At 50.5% G+C, this 19,100-nt stretch overlaps 1 protein-coding gene across 1 annotated transcript; it reads right to left on the bottom strand.

Moving 5' to 3' along the window:
- Positions 1-418: 418 nt before the first annotated feature.
- LOC129627867 (Wilms tumor protein-like) lies at positions 419-18,178 on the bottom strand. Its single transcript, XM_055547331.1, has 6 exons — positions 18,152-18,178; positions 17,704-17,954; positions 16,617-17,332; positions 10,910-11,032; positions 10,390-10,492; positions 419-500 (listed from the first exon to the last, which is right to left on the bottom strand). The coding sequence occupies exons 1-6, from the start codon at positions 18,176-18,178 to the stop codon at positions 419-421; spliced, it is 1,302 nt and encodes a 433-aa protein (XP_055403306.1).
- Between the last annotated feature and the right edge of the window lie 922 nt (positions 18,179-19,100).

Below are 19,100 nucleotides of genomic sequence, written 5' to 3' on the forward strand. Positions count from 1 at the left end.
TGGATGGTCCAAATCACCTTCAGATACAAGTTTAGATCTTGGACTTTGTAAACTCAAAGCATTTCTCGGGAAGATGATGTAATGATTAACCTCAGTGATATCACAAGCAAAACATAAATATTAAACAAGGTTGAATGGACACAACTTTGAGGAACTCTAAAACATTCAATAAGGAAAGGCCATATGGAGTTTTCCCAGTATTCTCAACCCACTCATTCTAAACAAAAACATCCCCTAACTATATTCCTAAAAATTTAATACTGAACAAAACTGACCAACTGGGAGAAGGAGGCAAGCATCCTAATTCTGTAGAGAGCCACGCCTATTCTACAATTGTGCTGTCTTCCCATGGAATAAGGACCTTGAAAATGGTTCAAACAGGTGTAAGTTACTGTTGAAGGGAAACAGAGTAGAGAACTTACCCCTTCAATGTGGCTCCTAAGTTCATCTGATTCCAGGTCATGCATTCAAGTTGGGAGGTCATCTGGTATAAATTGTCACTGTCAGAAAAACGTCCAGAGTTAGAAATTCATAGTATACAACATATATATATGTGCAATTTTTTTTCCCAAAAAGCAATAGACTTTTAACTTTTCTTTACAGTGAAAGCCTCCACATTTTCCAGAATGGACAGAATACATGAGTCTAAAATGATTTTCATTTCATCCCACTGATCTCCATGTCATTCACTTCACACACAGCAAGAAAGGATGTGAGAACAATTTGGAAGCCTTTAAAAAACCTTAGTAGAGCAAACACTGAAGTTTCTAAAGAGGTATTAAACCTCTGAAGGGAAGAGGCTAAAGGGAGTGAAACTTTGAAAGGCAACACAGGCTGGATAGCTCAACATTAAAGTTAAAAGCCTGGAGCTGAAAGTAGAAAGACAGCAGATTAATTATTCGTGAAAAGGCCATTAACTTGTTTTAATCAAAAGGATAAGTATCATGTGGATTATGAGGGCCTGAAAAGTCAAAGAGTGATGGGTGATGGATGGTCTAATACTCAAGGATGTGACAAGCAGAAGGAAGAGGATGATAAACTCTAGATACAACTCAAGGAATCATTCTCTATCAATTTTATGGTCATGGTATAAGTCAAAGGGAGTTTTTTTTTTCAAAGGCCCCAACCCAGACCTTTATTATATAAGGGGAAACAATGGCTGATCATTTACATTAAGATCCCAAAGGAAAACTGTATCACCATATAAACCAACCAAAAATTATTCTTTTTTTCCATACAACTTTTAAAACCATGTTTATTGCATATGTCTTAAAACACTTCTCTAAATGCATTATAGAAGAGCTGTCACATTTATTTCCTAAAATAACACTCTTCTCAAAAGTATCCGGCATGGTATAACTCAACATCTTTATTACATGCTTTTATTTTTACTAATTCATTAATTTCATATTTATCTCCTTCCTAGAAAACTAACGTACCAACCGATCACCAGAAATCTCCTACATAGCCAAGTTCTATTAGGGATACATTTAGTCCTGAAGTAAAATGGTTAATTATGAAATTTGAGGCCCAAGAGATGAATGGTTTTGTCTGGGAACCTTTGGTCTAAACACATTACAGACCATTTCCATTCCACCTTCATTGGCAGAAGGGAAAGAAGGTAAGAAGCTTTCAGTATCTAATGTGTGTGATACCAGATCGCAAATTCTGGACAATCTCCACCTTGTCACCGCATTCCTTTGAGCTGCTTCATCCATCGGGCAGAGGCAACACCAAAGTTTAATTAAGAGAAGGTTTTGTCAGGCCAGCCAAACAGGGAACCTGTGGAGGGGTGAGGGAAGTAACAGCATGTATCCCTTGGAATAAATGAACCCTGTGCTCTCTCTCAACATCGCTTGATAAATCACAGTAGAGTCCATCTGCCTCTCATAGAATGACTCTGAAAATTATTTGGAACTCCTTAGTGGCGGGCACAGAGAATAAGGAGGAAGTCAGATTCCAGGAGGGAATTTTACATATGAAATGTGAAGTGACTTCAAACTCCAAGTATGTGCAGTTTCATTAGTCAGTGCCTATCTGGACCCCATCATTCATTCCCGTGTCCAACTGGCTATTATGCTACTACAATATACTACATATCAATGAAAAAAAAAAAAGATTAGTTTCTCCAGCAGCTTCTCTGTTCGCAGCAGCGGCTGGTGCTGGTCTGTGCCACTACATTTCGCAATTCCACGAATTCTTGCTGTAAGGCCAGTGTAATTAATTCCTGAAGGACCCCAATTTTTATTAGAAGTGCCAGCCTGCTGCATTTAACACAGGAGAGTTTCTTGAACTTTCTTTGGGCTGACAGTTCATTAATAAGCGGCCTCCTCCACAATCTCTACTGGTTTTTGTTCTCCTGTGCCTTTTCATCAAGCAATCCATTTATTAATCTTGCCATTAATCTCAGCCAACAGGCATTGTATTCCCCAGGCAGCTCTCTGTTTTTGTCACTGATTTTTTCAAAATTGTTCACCAACTAAAATCACTCAGCCCCAGATGACAATTTTCCTAGGTCCTACTGGGATTGGGATCTTTCTGAAATTATTTCATCCTTGCATAAGACTAACAACACTGTAATTTTCAAGAGGTCTGAGAAGCAAGATGGGTGACAGGAGTTTACACATATGGGTCAATGAGTCCCAAATATCTAACTTTATGATTCTGGAATTTTTTTCACAGACTTAAAAAATAAGTCCAACAGATTCCTAAAGAGAAAATAAGTTTTTAAGTACATTTTATTGGCCCCCAGAAAGCAAACCTTCTTAAATATAGAATCTATGCCTTATATATGTATCTTCCTAGTGGGGGCTTGAAAATCCTCTCTACTGCACTGCTTAATAGGTAGCCACTAGTGAGACATGGCTGTTTAGAACCTGAAATATGGAGAGTGCCACATGCTGAAATAAGAGTTGGGCTTTTGGGGTTAAATAGAATATTTTTTAAATTTTCTGTTTTTAAATGTGGCTACTGGTAAACTTCAAATTAAGTAGATGACTTGCATTATGTTTCTACTGAACAGGGTTCCTCTGTAAGTTTTAGGACCTTGAGCAAATCAGTTCAAGTCTCTGCGCCTCAGTTTTCTCATCTGTTAAATGGGAATTTTAATCTCAATCAGTCTAACTTTACAGGGATGTTGTGAAGCTCTGACAATAACTCTTTCAAGACTACACAGATAACATATTTCACTTTTTCTAATCCATCAGATTTTGTACAGTCCACTCACACATCACCAATATTCATCACAACTCTGTGAGGCAGGCATAATTATGACTGCCTTATGGTCGTCATTTATCAGAGGAGGACAGAGGCTCAGAGACTTGCCTAGTGCTGACCTGCCCGATGCCCCCACCTCCACCCTGCCCTGCCCCTTTAATGGCTTCTTGGCATTATTTGAGTTCTGAGCCTTGTTCTCTCACTGCTATTTAAACAACAGTAGAAACAATATAATAGTGCAGACAGGAGTCTGGAGGTGAAAGAGGATAGTGTGCCAAGGTCCCAGGAGGACCCCCACTGCTGGATTTCAGTAGTCCTGACAGTTCAGCCTGCAAATCCTCTTAAGAGGAGAGAAGGTGGAAAGGGCCCAAGGAGAAGGGCTTTCAGAAAATTCCCAAGCAAAAACCAAAAAAAACCCAAATAGATTTCCTGAGGCTGGCCATAGAATCAGAGCACAACTTTAACCACATCCTGCCTTCTGCTGGCTGGGGCTCCTCAGTGGCTCCGTCAGTCAGCTTGGTTGGCACCATCTTCCAACTGGAAGTCAATGACAGTAATGACAATAGCTGCTGCTGGGAGAGGACAAAATGTGAATCTGAGCTAAAAATACCAGGCCCAAGCTCTGATCTCTTCAGGCGATCGGTCAACACCCAGCTCTCATCATGAAAACCCACAGAAAGAGGCAGCACCAGTTAAGGAATATATGACCCCTGGCAAACAAAGCATCTAATTACTAAATAACCACTGGAGGTGTGGACCACCTCATTCCCAGAGGAGATCAGATAAGCAGGTGGTTTGGCTCACAGCGACCACAGTGGTCACGTAGGCATTTCAGCTCCCCATCTAACTCTGTCTGCTCGGAAAGGAACCCTGAAATTGCCGGCTGCCAAAATACATTCCAAAATATATGGTCATGGTGTCTTTTATATTTTCTTTCAAGTAGATCTTGAAATTAAAAAAAAAAAAAAGTTACTTGTTTCCTATGTAAGAAATGTTTGAAGTTGGAAGCAAGGGAGAGAGGAAAGAAACTTCTATAACTGGGATTAATGCAAGTTGGAGTAAAATAAAAGGAAGTCAGTCCTAGCAAAAAGGGGAACTTAAAAGGAAATCAGTAGTAGATCATATAGAGTTTGTTTTGGCCTGGACTGCAGGATTACTGAGTTCTCGACCTCTGCACAAAAAGAAAGGAAGAGAAAAGCTCTCTGCTATTATCTGGACCAGAACTCCCTCACTCTTCAAATGCATGTGTAATTCAAGTACATTTTCATCTTTAAGTGTGTTTAAGTATATTCAGAAGAATGAGGTAGAAACATTCTTTTTGCCACTGGAATAGGGCTGCTGAAGACTGATTATGACCGGAGTTGCCTCTGCCAGACGGCGGTTGTTGTTTAGTCACTGAGTCGTGTCTGACTCTTTGTGACCCCTCGGGCTGTAGCCCACCAGACTCCTCTGTCCATGGGATTTCCCAGGCAAGAGTACTGGAGTGGGTTGTCATTTACTTTTCCAGGGGATCTTCCTGATCCAGGGATCAAACTCACGTCTCCTGCACTGCAGGCAGGTTCTTTACCACTGAGCCACCAAGGAAGCCCCCTGCCAGATGGTTATCAGCTGGCAAACCAGCATCTTGGTGGAAGAAAAGTGTTTCCCGGGGTGAAAAAAAAAAAATTCCCAATAAGAAAAAGGCACATGTAAGTGGCATCTGTGCTCAGAATTCATGTTCCCAGAGTTTTCTGTAATAGCTTTGCCCCAAACTTCTACCTGATAACCGAGGCCCATGCACAGAGGCTGCAGCCAAATTTCCATGCAGACCTTTTCCTGCGTTCTTCCCTCCGAGGCACCATGGAGGCGGCCTGTTCAATAATTTCTGCCCAGCAGGCCATGGTGAATAATCATTTTACAGTCAATCTCTTGGTATTGTCATTTCTCTCTAGCTCACCAGTGAACCAAAGAAAAACCCACCGGGGCTTTAACTTCTATTCATAAACACTTGATCAGCACAAAAGTTGCAGGAATATTTGAAACTAGGTTTTTCCCGCTCCCTGGAGACAAGTTCAAGTCAAACCTTTCTTTGATAACACTGCCCACCACCCTGGAAACCATTTCAGACTTTCTGCCTTCATGTCTACCTATATGGGAGACAAGTATTGTCTTAAGTGAAGCTTGTACAGCATATCAAGTATTTGTAGACGTACATGTAAAAAGAAACATTATTAATTATGATTTTATTTCTTCAGGTGAGTGCTCTTCTCTGATTTAATTCTACATTGAAGGCCAACCTAAATGGTAGATCATGTACTTCCCACTGACTGGATTCCCCAGAAGCTCTATAAGCCGCTAGAAGCTTCTCTCACATGAAAGACAATCTGTATGGTAATAGACTCCACTGTCAACTTCTCCACTGTCAACTTCATCACTAGTGAATTGTCACCATTCAATCAAAAGTATTCAAATCAGCAACTACCGCTTCTGCATTTGAAGTTTTACCTGACAAGTGGCCAAAGGAAATAAGCATTCTCGTTTACATTGGTAGCACAGTTACTAAAAATGTATACGCAAACCTAGTAAAAGAACAAAATGAAAAGGAAACGATAATGTCTAAAAAGTTTAGTGTGTGTGGGAATATTTTTCAGGCCCAGAACTCCTTTTCAAAGTAGCTGTGAGAATCAACCCATGAAATGGGCATGGTCAAGGACTGCTGGCTTTAAGGGGCTCGGCAAGCAGCAGGAGAGAGGGGACTTGTGGAAGAGGATTCAAGGGAGGTGAGTAGGCAAAGCCCTGCTAGCTGCCTGTTGTAGGTCAACATCAGGAGAAAACTGTGCTTAGTGCAGTTGGACTTCACTACTCTTCCCCTCATAGGAGCATGGAGGTCCCAGCTTCCCTGAGACCTTGTTCTGGGCAAGCACAAATCAGAGTGGCCCTGGAAGCTGTTGCTCCCCCTAGGTCTGGATGGATGAAGAGAAAGGTCTCTGCCCTTTCAGCATGTTTCTTTAGGAGCCTTGACTGAACTTCAGTAGTTCTCACTACTGGTAAAGGCAAAGCTGGAGGAGTCGGGAGTTTGAAAGACGGAGGCTTTGTAAGTTAAAGACTTTTTGGAGTGAAAGCTCAAGTTAGCTCTTACAATACTGACTGATGAAAATACTGCCTCTGATCCACAGAACGATTTTGATTGAAAACTATGGGTAAAACCAAAGGATAATGGGGTTTTTTTCACAGATGTGAGGAATAAAGACCTTCCTCGAGCAAGACCTAGGGCAGACAGCACCTTTGGAAAGGAAAGCGCCCTTAAGCATCAGGACAGGCAGCCGGGTGTCAGGAGAGAGGATGGATGCAGAGCCTCACACTTGTTCTGTCCCATACTGTGTCTCACCAAGCAAATTCACCTCCAAGGGCCTCAGTTTACCCCCCTGCAAAATGGGGGTGATAACCTACTGAAACTCTCAAAAAGTTTCAGATTAAATGTAAGTCTTACATTTAATTACAGATTAAATGTAAGATTAAGTGCTTAGAATGGTTTTGGGAGGTAGTAAGCTTATATAAGCATTTGTTCTTATCAATTATTAGCAAAGGTGCTATACAAGGGGAATGTTTCAGGTGGAGGACAGCGAGTGACCTGGAAACCCTGTGGGCTTTAAAGACAAGAGAGACTGAGAATCAAATCCTAGTTCTGATTCTCACTGCTAGGTAACTTGGGCAAGTTACTTTGAGTCTCTGAATCTATCTCTTCTTTAGCAGGGTGGGGATGGGAGTATTGACCTCAAAGGTAATCAGAAGAATGAAATGAGTCAGTTGAGTGAAGCTGTAGCACAGTATGCCACAGCATAAAATGTGCAATAAAGCCTAGCGATTATGTAATCGGGGCTCTCATGATCTTTGGGCTCCAGAAGGGCTGAAATCTGGCTCCAGAATCCTTAGTGACCTTCAGAATAAGCTCTGCCCACCCTCAATATGAGGGGTGAGGGGGGCAGAGAAGGATGGAGAAAATGATCTCTTAACACTTTCCATAAGTAGACTGGGGTCATTTTTTATACACTACTCATCACATCTGTATACAGCTGTACATCCTCAGATCTGTTACCTGAAAGAGAGGAGTCGCTTTACAGTTCTCTCCAAATAGAGAATTTTGAGAATTTTCTCAAAGCAAATTCACCTTGTGTGGTGCTTATTTAATGTCAGTGTATATACCAAATACACTAACCCCAGACTAAACCCAAGACTGGGGAGACAGAAGCAGCTTTGGAAGGGCAGGGCAAAGAGTCCCGGCAGGCTGCCTTAGCAAGTGCAACAAGGCAAACAAAATACAAATTCAAAAAATACAAGCAAGCCTTTCCCAGGAGGTCCCAATTTTAGACAGAAAAGGGAACAGAGCCAGAGACCAGTAGAAGAACCACTGAATATCTAAGTGATTAAAGTTTAGTTGTATTTCCTATGTTTTTCAAAATCTGTGTTCACAAAAGCATTTAAATAACCTTTCAAACTTTTTTAGAAGTAAGAAAGAAGGAAATGACACAACAGCAGTAATGTGGATGCACATATTCTAAAACATCCCTACACCTGTATATTCATCATTACTGCAGGGGAAGTATCTGATTTTGAAAGGTGATTAGAAACGTTGTGAATTTAGGGTGGATGGAGCTTCAAAGACTCAGGCAGCACCAACTTCAAGGGCGCCTCAAAGACTCAGGCAGCACCAACTTCAAGGGAGCAGTTTTCCTACAGGGGTCACAAATTTTTTTTTCAGGAAATGTTAATACTTAGAAATTTTTCTATAACAAGAGAAAATGGTATTTTTATGACATTCATACAAAAGTGAGCAAAGAAGTTCCAATTATGTAGAAAGAAGAAAGGAATAGGCAAATAACTCTGAAAGATGAACCTGACAAAAGTGCTTTATACAGCAGCCAGTTAGAAGATGGATTAGAAAATGTGAAATTTTTATGTATAAAATGCAATCCAAGTGACTTTTCCTACTTTCATAGCAACCACAAATTCAGCCGAAAGTCAAAATCCACCACAGGGACTCAGTTTGGAGAACTGCTGTTAAGCCAGAGGTTGTGATCACTTTATCCCTGACTCCTTTCTAGGCTGTTCTGTCCCTTCTTAGAGACCCACAGGGTGGACTTAGGCTTGGAAGAGGGGGGAGTAAGAAACGTGTGTAGCTGTGTCACTACTGAATCAGACTCCAAAGCCCCCCAGTCCCCAACCTCCAAGGAGGTATCCCAGCCCATTTAAACAGCACCCATTCCAGCATCAAGGTCTTCCTCTCTGCATGGGGTGAGGCACCAACCAGGAGCCAAGGAGGAAGGACTGGGCCAAGGTCATCCCACCAGGAACCATTCCAAAGCCCGTCCCACCCCAAGGCTAGAATAAGAGCAATGCCAATCTGGAAACAGGCAGAAGCAGCTCCTTAAAAAAGATGACAATGATCCCATTATCTCAGTTTTGCTTGGGGAGGTGCTTTACAACAGAGATTTCAGATTCTGTACCTATTCCAGTGAGCTGAACCACCAAGGGCAAGTGCGGAGATGTCTGCCAGGAGCAGATCCCGGAGCCTGCTGTACCAAGAACAGAACTGGGTTCTACCAGCTAGGGAGGGAGACAGGAGGGTGAGAAGGTGTGATCATTCAATCTCTACCTGAGCAAGTGTTAGTAGCTCAGTCGTGTCCTGACTCTTTGCTACCCGATGAACTGTAACCCACAAGACTCCTCATTCTCCAGGCAAGAATAGTGGAGTGGGTTGCCATACCCTTCTCCAGGAAATCTTTCTGAACCTGGGCAAACTGCATGCTTTTTTTTTTTTCCCTGCCCTCTCTTAAAAAAAAAAAATCTAGTGGAGGTCGGTCGTAAAAAAAGAAAAAAATAAATAACAAAACGTGATCTTGAATCCAAGATCAGATTAGATATGCCGGATTTCCCCAGTCAAAAGGAAAGGTTTCCGAAGTCTGTGTACTCTAGGCCTAGAGAAGTAGGTGGGCTGGACCCAGTCCTTCCCCAGAATGGGAGAATCAGACCAGTGTTCTAGTCTCGGTTTCCTAAATACTCCGGGGCGTCGGGGTTGGGATGAGCCGCTGCGAGCTCGGAAACGAAGACCCCTTCCCCTCCTCCACCTGTGGGACTGGAGGGCCCCCAGGCGCGGCCATTCCTTCCACCAATCTCCCAGGGCAGGCGCTTTTCCTTCCTTCATTACCTCACTACCTCCTTCCCTTGACGTCAGCCCCGGGTCTTCCAAAGGAGGGGAGGGAAGATGGAGATGAGTCTGGGGCAGTCGGTATCAGGATCCCCGCAGCACCGGGTCGGGGGTAGGGGTGGAAAATGAGGTAATGCGCGCCCAATCCCCGGCCTCAGAAGGCCGCGAGCGGCCACTTCCCTCCCGGCTCCGGCGGGTGTAGTTACTAGGCAACCCTATCGGCGACGCGGGATGCCGGCCAAGTTCACCCAAAGTTGAAGAATAAATTTGGGGGAAGAGAAGGTGGAGGGTGGAGCAAGCGCAGAGGAGGCACGAGGGGCAGGAAAAGAGCTTGGAGGGAGAAGAAGCTGGTTTTCCGCCTCCCGGGATCAGGAAGAAGGGCGGGCGCGGACTGGAGCTGTCTCCCCGGAGGCACCGCAGCCGCCCGCCTGCAATCCCGCACCCAGTCTGGGGCAGCGGGGCGCTGGGGAAGACGCCCCCAGGGCGCTGCTGCACCCGAGACTCTGGGGGACTGGGGTGGGGAGAAGCTGGTGGCCCGAGTGTACGCGCCTTCGAAACGGTCCCAGAGAAGGCTGGCGAGTGTGTCCAGCGCGCGAGGAGGGAGCTAGAAAAGGGAGACAAACTGGCTGACTGGGTGGGAGTGGACCCCGGGTTTAATCCTTGATCCCGTGGAGGCTGAAGTCCTCCTAGCAAAGAGCCCTTACCAAAAAATAAAAATAAAATCCTCAAAGTTCTGCTCTTCAGCTCCAAACGGTAACCGCCCTCATTGATATTCAAAGTAAGACCACCAGGACACCGGGAAACCTACGTCTTTCAGATGGGAACCAAGAGATGGGCTTTAATTTGCTTCAGGAAGCCCAGTGGGTTCGAGGCGCCCGTGGCCTCCAGGACTCGTAGGCGGGGCCGCCCGGCGGCGGATACCGCCCTCCAGCTCGAGCGCCCCCTCTGGGGTCGCGGGGACCCAGACCCGGTGCGGAGCGCCTTCCTACCTGCTGTAGGGCGTCCTCAGCAGCAGGGCCTGGCTGCCTGTGCAGCTGTCGGTGGGTGTGTGGCAGCCGTAGACTGGGGGCGGCACGGAGTACTGCTGCTCCCCTGCAGAGAGCCAGGAGAGCCGGGTGAGCGCGCGCTGAGGGCTGGGGGTGCGGGGCCGCGGGCGGGGGCTGTGCCCCCAGGCTGTGCAGGGCGCACGGGGGCCTGGATGCCGGGGCCGTGCCGAGAGACGGGTGTCCAGATCACAGCGAGCTAAGCTTCTCCCTTTACCTTCTTTTTTAAGCAGTCACCGCACAGAACACGGAAAAGACCCTCTGGACATTCGCAGTGTCGGCGGAGTGGAACTAACAGACTAGGGAGTGGGGGAAAACAATCTTTTCTTTTGAGATTAGGCTATTTCTAAAATTCTTCTAGCTGTCCTCTTCTCCCTTCCCCAATTTGCTGTGAGTTGGAAAGTCCTGGGGAGGCAGGGGTGGCATGGAAGAAGGGGAGAAGGCCCCCATCCCCACCCCGGCTTACCCAGCGAGCCCTGCTGGCCCATGGGGTCCTCGTGCTTGAAAGAGTGGTTGGGGAACTGCGCCGCGTGGTGCGAGGGCGTGTGACCGTAGCTGGGCGTCCCGTCGAAGGCCACCGTGCTGTATCCTGCGGACGAGGCCGAGAGAGAAACAGCGTCAGCGGGGAGTCAGGGACCCTGTGAACCAGAAAGCACCCAGACCCGCATTCGGATCCCGAGTCAATCAGCCCCCAGGGAAGCCGGGCCCAGTGTGACCTCGGGACATGCTCCCCGCCCTTTCCAGAGTAAAATCCAGACCTCCCCAGAGTTTCCCAATTTATTTACGCCCTTGTCTTTCACGACGTCTGCGGCTTCTGCACCGAACCTCGCCAGTATGAAAACTTTCAGCCGCTCGGCGGAGAAAGTCGTTCTCCCCCCAAAACAAAACAGCGTGGTTCTCGCGCAGGGGCAGCGGCGGGCGACCAAAATGGATCTGCTCGGCTGACCCGGCGCTGACTCGGAGCCGTAAATCAGAGGCCCGCGCACCAACTTTCATTAATTACTCGGGGCCAGTTAAACGGCCTGGGCTTTAAATGGGGGAGAGTAATTACTGAGTAATGTTATCTGTCTGAGGCTGCACGACCCGACACCACTGACACCCAAAGCCCTCGGGAAAGCTGGTGAGGGGCAAAAAAAGAAGGGGCCTTTCAAGTTGGGCCCGCAGGCCTCGACCCTGCGCCTTCCTCGGACCCAGCTCGCGCCCTGAGGAGCGGACTGTGACCATCATTGCAGGGGCCGACTTCCTCGCGTCCCAGGCCGGGAAACCTGTTTGTTTCAGAGTGTGCCTGACAGTGCACCTCCCTTTCCCTACATGGTACGCACGGGGTCCAATGCCTCAGTTTCCCTGCCGAGAAACCGAAGGCAATGTCGCGGCATTCTTCCCCAGCTTTCCAAAGGTGGGGGGGGGGGGGAGACACGTGTTGGTGGTTGAATAAAACGTAGTCTCCTTCTGTGATTACTGTCACCAAAGTACTTGAAACATTTAACATTACAGTTTGGCTTCTGCAAAACTGTAGCTGCCTCTGGGGGAAAAGCATCCTCCAGCTAAGATAAGGATCAGTTCTGAGTCCTGAACCCAATGGTGGGGTCCTTTGCTGTGCGCAGGCTCCGTAGTCTCTGAACTGAGGTCCTGGCCAAGTGAGGAATCATATTAGTCCAGAAGCTCACATCGGCTCCCTGCAGGGCCACTGGGCTGAACCCAGTCCCCCCACCCCGCCCTCATTGGACCCCGCCTCTTGCACTGAGCTGAGCCTCCAACCAGCCCCCTCCTCAATTCTTGGGAGTGGGGTGAGTCAAACAACCCCCATTCTCCAACTCTTGGCCCAGGCATAATCAGGGCTCTACAACAAACGTCCCTGAAGACTTAGATTGAACAGTGAAAGGTAATACCCATGTCTTTTAAACGCCCCCCCCACCACCCCGCAAAAAAAAAAAAAAAAAAAGCCAAAAACAATAACCAAGCTTCTACAGTCCACTTCGGGGAATGTGGTGTGTTAAAGAGTCGGAGGGAAGGTTGGAGCAGGTCTTATTAAACGAATTGTACAAGTCTCTCGCACCAGTTGGCGCCACAGGTTGATAACTTAAGAAGCCACCAGCTTTAGCAATTTGCATGACCCCAGAGGCCTCTATTTCTGGCCTGCTAAGTGGGCAAAGATAACCCCCGGCCCGCTAGCTGTCAGGAGTGGGTGAGCACGCTGGCGCTTCCAGGCACTTCCTTTTGGAAACGGAGGCCGCGCTGTTTGAGGCCTACCAATCAGCTGACAAGGGAAATTTGGCTCGGAGCGCCCAGTTTTACAGGGGGAAGGCCGAATTTTGAAAGAACTGTTTTTTAAATAAAGAGGAGAAACAGCGACAAAGAAGTTGTCTCTAGATGAACACTTCTCCATTCCTGAGCCGGTGGCCGGAGCACCGTGCTGTCCCCGGAGGCGGCCCCCGCCACCATCGGTACGCGGCGAGGGGCAAGGGGTTGCGGGAGGCCGCTCCTACATGGATCGCCTCGACTCCGCGCCCCGCGAGGCTCCCAAGGCCCCCCCTCTCCGGAGAGGGGGTGCACATCGGTAAAAGCGCCCTCACAGAGGGGAGAGGGCCCTTTAAATTAGCTTATCGGATGCGGGACTGATTAGAGCGCGTGGTCCCGGGGCCTTGCACTGAGACAAGCGCGGAGAGCGCGGAGGCGAGGGCTGGGGGCCAGGGGCCGGAGGAGGGACAGCTGCCGCCAAAGGGGACAGCGTGTTCAAAGATTCCTTGTATTGTTACAGGCCTTAGAGGGAGAGGCTCGAGCGGCCAAGGTAGCGCCTTTCCCACGGTTCCTCTCGGCCCGGCAAAGCAGCGCAACCTTGACCGCGTGGAGCAGCGACACAGGCTTTGCGCTTCTCTCCCCCGCCCGCCGCAGCGGAGGAGTCCGGGAACAGCCTGGCTGGGCCAAGCCCCAGCGGGAGCTGACGGGTGGAGGGCACAGCAGGCTCAATCAGGAAGGTGGTCCCCAAGGGCTGAAAATGATGACTCCGCAGCTGTGGCAGCGGCAGCGTATGGGGAAGGCTATCTAGCAACGAAATACCCTCTCCAAAGCGACCCGAGGGGGGCGTCCTTGGCCCTAGGGCTGTGCTGGTGTCCCCGTGTGACACTAGGTGGCCCAGTGATAACCAGGTATCCTCCAGGGACAGGGTTCTGCGCGCCAGAGTGGCTGGGGAAATCGCTCAAGACTCTGAGGCAGTCTTCCTCTTCCCTTCCCAAACTTCGCACTTATTTGGGAATGCAAGTCCTCACCCTCCTGACAAATTCCCCAACGGTCTCACACAGACTACAGTGGGTTCGGTGCCCGTCCAGCAGGGAAGAGGAAATCCATCTCAACAGGGGGGCCAAGATCCCCAGAAACGGAGGTTGAAATAACCTAGAATGGTCTGGGTTTGAGTCCAGGTTCTGCCAGAGAGAGATCTCCTGGACACCTTATCTCAGAGTCTAGATTTCCTCCAGTGTCAGGCTGTGAGCTTCTTGCAAAGGCTAAGACATTCTCTCTTAACATTCAGTCTCCAGTGCCTGGCACAGAATAAGTGCTCAATAAATGTTTCCTAAATGAGTATTTATAAAAAAGATTAAATACCGGGTATTATATTTAAGAAACTCAAAAAAACCCCAACTGAGGTATGATACCTTGGAGTGGGGGGATATGCAAGAGTGCCAGCAATTGTCTACTCCCCTGAGCCATTAAAGGTTGCCCTGCCTAGAGACTGGGATCCAGAATCTTGACTCCTCTCCCCTGGAACTGGCCTTGGCCAGCTGATGGGCTGTGGGGAAGGAACTCTTGCCCTTGCTTTCCCCAACTCAAGCCTCCCGCCAAGACTCTGCATTCCTAGGGGAGCTGCAGGAAGCCCAGAAATCAAGAGAATAAATCTGAAATCTCAGGGCCCAATCTGGTTGACAACACCAGGGCTGAGCCATGAGTGGCTTCTGACATCCCACCCCAACTCCCAGCTGCCAAGTGACTTACAGAGACTGGGCAAGCATGACCCTTTATGTTTTTACCACAGGAGAAAACCCAAGCCTAAAGACAGGAACCAGCTTACAGGCTGTGGCCTGGGTCTGTGGCCTCTCTACTGAGCAATTTCCCAGGATGTTGGGGCGGGGGGAGGCTCCTTTACCTATTAGTCGTGGTCCCCAGCTCCCAATACCCTTCTCTTTGACATCTCAGGCCTATCCTCTAGAGAGGAATTGAGATTTTTCCCCTTACGTGTAGTGCTGGCTGGCTAGGAAGCCCACAGTCTCAACCCTGAGACTTGAGTTGATGGAATTCTGGGCATCAGATGACCCTGTAGAAGTTTGGACACAAGGACCCAACCAAAGCCACAGAGTCCTGGTTCCAAAAACCCTACAGAACCTAGATGGACTCAAAATGATAATGGTATTTTGCACACGGGGTACTTAAATGGTTTCTAAGGTGTCTTCAAATAGCTCACTACCAGAGACTCACTCACCTCATACACCTGCCTGCCAGTCTTGCCCTTTTAGGTCCAACCACGTTTAAGCGGCTGCTGCCTTCTGTGTTTAGAATCCCGGTTGGGGGGCGGGGGCGGATTTATGTGACATAGAACTTCAAACCAGAGTCAGACATCAGGTTGGGCATCTTGGCTCTCTTACAAGATAGGGAAACTGAGATCTGGAGATTTACCAAAGGTTACACCAACGTGCTAATTAGAGGTGGTACGATCAGAGAACAAGAGACTGCAATCCTCACTGAGCTGTTCCAATACTCCATGAGTTCCAAACACTAGTTTTCCTTTACGAAAGACTTAGAGTGGAGGGACCTCATGGGTGGGTTTGAGGTTTTCCACAGGACATGGATCCCAGATTCCCCGAACGAAGAGAGGAGGGTGGTTTCGGTTTCGCCAGGGCTTCTGGCGGGCCAGGTGCTCTCGGCTGGGTGTGAATAGGGTCGCGCGAAAGAAGATACGCGTTTAGAACTTGCGCGGGAAGGCGCGAAGAACACCGCCCTTCTTCCGCGCTCCTTGGGCGCCCCAGCACCTCCTGCAAACAGAACGCACTCTTCTGCTCCCAACCCAAGCATTCCAGAAACACACTAGTCCTAGGCCCGAGCGAATTTTTGCTCTAGGAAAAGCATCCGTTCCTGCGTTTTTAAAGCATTTTCTAAAACATCGAATCAACCAGAATTGGTTTAGGTTGACAACAGCGCATATGTCTAATAAACAAAATAAAATGCAGAAGTTCGGCGTAATTGATTCTACTTTGGTCCCTGAGAAAAAGCCGGCGACGGCTCAAGATGAGAAACCTACGGCTGTGTCCCTTGCTGTATGAGGACTGAAAACGGAAAATAAACCTCTCTTTCTTTGTTTTAACTTTCAAGTCTTGCAAAAACCTTTCTCCAGCTACAACCCGGGTTCAACGACTAGGAGGCGCCTGAGGCGGGCTGGAAGGAAGCCGGCGCTCTGGCCTCATTTCATCGCCTGTGGTAGGACCCCGTCGCGCAGGGTTTGGAATCGGATAAACGGGGTTCTCCTCCAGCCCTGGAGCCCGCGTGGCAGCACCTGACCTGGCACCCAGGAGCTATCCACTTATACACTACTATACACTGGAGCCAAACGCAAACAGGGACATGGATCTAGGAAAGCCACTATTTTGTCCCCAGCTCATTCATTTACTCATCCTAGGGCTCCAAGGTACTTATGGTGCCTCCATTAGGGCCAGATGGGCTCCTGGCATTTTTGGCGGGCAGACGCAGCAAAGGCTGCTCACCACGCGCTGGTCCCACTCCGAATCCAGGGTCTTAAAACGCCAATGCTTGCCGACAGTTTGGTGGTGCCTTAGGCGACAAAACTTCTTCCCGAGGTAGAGCCAGGCATTGAACGGGTTCCCGCTTCCCATCCCCACGGGGATCTGAGAATTTCCTGGGGTCCAAGGGCCCCCAGATGACCTCCCGGCTCAAGCGAAGGGTCCGGTTCCCCGCCCTGGAGGATGTCGGGAACCCACGCCGTGGACTTCCTCCTCTCCCCGGGCCTCCTGTCTCCCCCAGCTGCGGCTTCCTCTACCCTCACAGTCCTTGGGGAGGCGATCGGGTAAGAGCTGTGGTCAGGGAAGGGGTAGGACAGGGGAGTGCCGGCGCGCGGTTACAGCCCAGCCGCCACCGCCCCGCGTGTAGGGGGCGCTCCCCAGCCCGCTTACCCTGGTTGCGAATAGCGGGCTGGCTCTCGAGGCAGCTGGGCAGGTAGGGTGCGTTGGGGAACATCCTGGCCTGGCCGGACGACGCCTGGCTGGGCGGAGGAGGACCGAAGGGCCCGTAGCGACAGGCTCCAGCCGTGCCGGTAAACTGACCAGAGAAGTGGACGGTGAAGGCGCTCAAGCACTGCTCCTCGTGCGGCTCCGCGCCTCCCCAGCTCGGCTCCTGTTTGATGAAGGAGTGAGGCGGCGGCGGCGGTGGGGGTGGCGGCGGAGCCGGCGGCGGCGCAGGGCCGCCCAAGGACCCGTAAGCCGAGGCGCCCGGGGGCGCAAAGTCCAGCACCGGTGCCCACTGCGCCGCGCCGCTCACGGGCAGGGCGCAACCGCCGCCGCCGCCCAGCGAGGGTACGGCCGGCAGCAGCGCGTTCAGGTCCCGCACGTCGGAGCCCATCTGCTGTGACTCAACCCCGGACGTTCCGCGGGCCCTCCGGCTTTGCAGACGCTCAGCGCTCGACTCCGCCTCGCCTAACTTGGCCCAGATGCCTTCCGGACCCCGGATCCCCGGCAGCTGGGGCTGCTGAAGGCACCCAGGCCCGGGCCGGAGCGTGTGCGAAGACGCCGGCTCCGGGGCACACGTGGACGCCGGCTCTTGCCGCAGGAGGAAGTCCAGGATCGCGGCGAGGAGGCGGCGGGGCCCCGGCTCCTGGGCTGCCGTCCGGGCTCTGGGTGGGTAGGTGAGTGAATGAGTGGGAGGGAGGGAGGGAAGGGGGGAGCGGATAGGCGGTCGAGTTGCGAGAGCCCCCGGGTGTGGGCGCTGCCTTGAACTCCTTACCCCAGCTGCCTGGCTGCCCCCAGCTTCCCAAAGCTCAAATAAGAGGGGCCGGCGGCGGGGGAGGAGGAGGAGTCAGGACTCGCGGCAGCTCCATTCACACCGCAGCCCTAGCGGATCCAGGCAGGGCGCGCGACTCCTTGGGGGCGTCCTCGCAGTGGGGGTGGGGGGCGGGCCAGAGGGAGCGTCCCTCTCAGAGACACCCTCCTCTCCTATCCGCCACGCGCTCTCCGCTGGCCTGTGGGACACAGGCCTCCCCCCCACCTCCCCTTCTCGGCCTTCGCGAGTGTGGGCGCCTCGGGGCACTGGCGAGCCGCTTCAGGTGAGCAGGGAATGTCCCCCCTGCATCCCTGTGTGGTGAGGGTGGGGATGGGGTTGTTAATCGGGGAGGGCGGGTTGGAGGGAGGGGCAGGGGGCTCCACGAGGGCGGAACTTCGGAGTAGCTGCAGAGAACTTTTCCTGGACTTCAAAAAGGAGAATTTCTTGCTTTGCGCCCCCGAGTCCGGCTCTTGCTTCTAGAGCCGTCAGACTGGACTGGTGGTCATAATCTCAGAGTCACTGGGGAGTGGGGTGGCTTTTTGTGGATTCCAGAGGCCAGACTCAGGCGTAGGTGGGTGACCTGGAGGTTGCATCAATTTAATAAACGGAGCGTAATTCCATTGACTGGTGACATGGTGAGGTTTGCGCCCAGAGAAGGGCGGTTTCCGCGTACCTGCAATCGGTGCCAGCGACACTTCATCTCCCTTTCGGGAAAACAGAATGGCGGCTAGTTTGGGAGGAAAGAAAACTCGTAGGGAAATGCCCAGTTTCCGGTTGGAGAATCCTGGCGCCGAGTGTGGAGGGTAGGGGGTGAGGAAGGTTTGGATACAAGTCCTCGGAGGTGAGATTGGCTCCCGGAGCGGCTCCTGCTGAGCTCTGCCTCCGCTCATTCCAGTCGGGAGTACCACTCTGGATGCGCGGTGACTGCCCAAGAGGCACAAGCCAGGTTAAGGGGACGGAGAACCTCAAGCGGCCCAAGGCAGGGTTCTTACCGTTGGGAGCTCCCAGAGCCTGGCGCAGCCAAATCAGGTTCCTGGCTCTACCTAGTCATTCTTTGGGAGTCCCGCGCCCCAGAACAGGTGTTTGAGGTTTTGTTTAGTTTTGTTGGTTTTTCTAAAATAGTCGGCTTCTATCGGAAAAGAGACCCTAGGCTAGAAGCGCCGGGAATCTGGATTGGAGTGCGCTTCAGGGGCGCGTGGAAACGCCCAGGAGGCAGCGGCGACGGCGCAACCTGGGACTGCCAGGAGCGCCGGGCGCGAAGCGGCCCGGTGCCGCTTGGCCTCTGACACGAGACTGTCCGCGGATGGGGCCCGAAGATTTTCAGCCAAGCCCATGTGAAGCAACAATCAAGGTGGTTGCAGTTTTATAAAGAACCTGGGCGTTTTTAAAGCCTTGATTTACTCACAAGGAGCTTTGGTTTTAATTAATTCGCACTAAGTAAAAGCCAGGAGTTCTGGGCGCGGACCCGCAGCGTGTGTGGCACCTACACGCTAAGTACAGGTCCTTCCTCTGGAGGTCGCTTGTCCTGGAGGCGCAGGAAACCTTGAGGGCAAAGGTCGGGAACAGGCACTACCCATTTGATGGCCGGACCACGTTTGCAGTGATGGACACCTTTCTGCGCG

The sequence above is a fragment of the Bubalus kerabau genome, chromosome 15, assembly GCF_029407905.1.
Source record: "Bubalus kerabau isolate K-KA32 ecotype Philippines breed swamp buffalo chromosome 15, PCC_UOA_SB_1v2, whole genome shotgun sequence".
NCBI classification, from domain to species: domain Eukaryota; kingdom Metazoa; phylum Chordata; class Mammalia; order Artiodactyla; family Bovidae; genus Bubalus; species Bubalus kerabau.

Excerpts from the sequence above, each read along its gene's own strand:
- LOC129627867 (XM_055547331.1), bottom strand. The coding sequence starts at position 18,178 with ATGAAGTGTCGCTGGCACCGATTGCAG. Across the intron at positions 17,333-17,703 it reads GCGAAGGCCGAGAAGGGGAG|AGCCCGGACGGCAGCCCAGG; the intron begins GTGGGGGGGAGG and ends CTACCCACCCAG. Across the intron at positions 11,033-16,616 it reads GCCCGCTATTCGCAACCAGG|GATACAGCACGGTGGCCTTC; the intron begins GTAAGCGGGCTG and ends CCTCGTCCGCAG.